The sequence below is a fragment of the Parus major genome, unplaced genomic scaffold (assembly GCF_001522545.3).
Source record: "Parus major isolate Abel unplaced genomic scaffold, Parus_major1.1 Scaffold442, whole genome shotgun sequence".
In the NCBI taxonomy this organism is placed as follows: Eukaryota; Metazoa; Chordata; class Aves; order Passeriformes; family Paridae; genus Parus; species Parus major.
In genome coordinates, this window is record NW_015379346.1 from 19994 (window position 1) to 21796 (window position 1803).

Consider the following 1803-nt stretch of genomic DNA (forward strand, 5'->3'; position numbering starts at 1 on the left):
CATCCATCCATCCATCCATCCATCCATCTATCCATCCATCCCTAAATCCACCCCTGCAGCCACCTGGCCACATGTCTGTCCACCCTCAGATCCAGCATCTGTCCTTGAATCCACTTGTCCATCCATCCTCGTGTCCATCCATCCTTGAACCTGTTCACCCATCCATGTGTCCATCTGTCCATCCACCTGTCCAGCTCTCCATGGATCCACCCATTCACCTTGCGTCCTTCTGTCCATCCACCCATCCATCCTCAAATCCATCCATTCCCAAATCCGTCCGTGTCCGTCCATCCCTGAATCCATCTGTGTGTCCATCTGTCCATCCCTGGATCTGGCCAGCCTCAAACTCATCCTCAAACTGTCCTTGCATCCATCGCCATCCCTGTCCATCCATCCATGGATCACTGTCCATCATCCATCCAGAGTCCACTGTCCACTGTCCATCCACTGTCCATCCACTGTCCACTGTCCATCCACTATCTGTCCACTGTCCATCCACTGTCCGTCCACTGTCTGTCTGTCTGTCCCCCACTCTTCCTCCCTTCCCCTGACCGCTGCCTTCCCTCTCCCACAAGTGGGGTCTTGGGGGACCAGAGTGTCCTGGTGACACCTGTGGGGGGACGTAGATGTCCAGGGGGACACCTGTGGGTGCCAGGCTGGGACACACCCAAGTGTCCAGGTGCCAGCTGTGGGTGCCAGGTGAGGCCCCAGGTGTCCAGGGGGGTTTCCAGTCTCCAGGTGGCACCAGGGGTGTCCAGGGGGTGTCACCGTGTGACACTGGGGGTGGCCGAAGTCCTGGTGGCAGCGCAGGTGTGACAGTGTCACATGGGGTGACCCCAGACCAGGGGCTCCTCCCTGTCCGTCCAAGTGTCCGCGTGTCCGAATGTCCGAGTGTCCGTCCGTCAGGGGAAGCGGGGTGGGGGCGGGGCTTGCACGGCCCCTGGGCTCAGGTGTGTGCTCGGAATGGGCGGGAACACCTGTGGAGATGGGGGCGGGGCCACAGGCGAGGGGCGGGGCCACAGGTGGGAGGGCGTGTGCAAGGGGAGGCGCCTTGGGTGGGGGGGGCTGTGTTTGTGGGGCAGGTGTGAGTTCAGGTGTGTGCGCACACCTGTGTCTGTGTGTGTGCGAGGAGCTCCTGCCCAGGTGTGTGTGAACAGTTCAGGTGTGTGTGCACCTGTCCAGGTGTGTGTGAACAGTTCAGGTGTGTGTGCATCTGTCCAGGTGTGTGTGAACAGTTCAGGTGTGTGTGCACCTATCCAGGTGTGTGTGTGTGTGTGTGTGCACCTGGCCAGGCGTGTGTGAACAGTTCAGGTGTGTGTGCACCTGTCCAGGTGTGTGTGTGTGTGCGTGCACGCACCTGTCCAGGTGTATGTGAACAGTTTAGGTGTGTGTGCACCTGTCCAGGTATGTCTGTGTGTGTGTGTCTGTGTGTGTACACACCTGTCCAGGTGCGTGAGCAGCTCCTGTAGCCGCGTGTTCCTCTGCTGTGAGCAGCCTGGCACGTTCCCTGCTCACACGCGTGTGCAACACCCCCACTCCCCACACCTGTGTGTGTGCACACCCCCACACCTGTGTGTGCACACCCCCACACCTGTGTGTGCACACCTCCACCTGTGTGGGGGTCTCACCCCCGCCGGGGGGTGGGGAAGAGCCCCGGGCTGTGCGGCCGTGTCACACGCGTGTGCATGGCCGTGTCACACGCGCGTGCCCGGGGCCCTGGAGCAGCACCCACCTGTGCCCGGCTCACACTCCTCCAGGTCCTCGTCATCGCTCGGACACTCGGCCGAGGCCACCAGCAGATCG

General features: G+C 61.3%; 1 protein-coding gene across 1 annotated transcript in view; it reads right to left on the bottom strand.

Moving 5' to 3' along the window:
• Positions 1 to 14: 14 nt before the first annotated feature.
• Positions 15 to 1803, bottom strand: part of LOC107199117 (neurexin-2-like) — a 24256-nt gene continuing 22467 nt past the window's right edge. Inside the window, exon 13 of the mRNA XM_015616451.3 lies at positions 15 to 1801. Within this exon, the coding sequence (XP_015471937.1) occupies positions 1695 to 1801 (107 nt within the window). The 3' untranslated portion in view covers positions 15 to 1694. The remainder of the gene's footprint in view (positions 1802 to 1803) is intronic.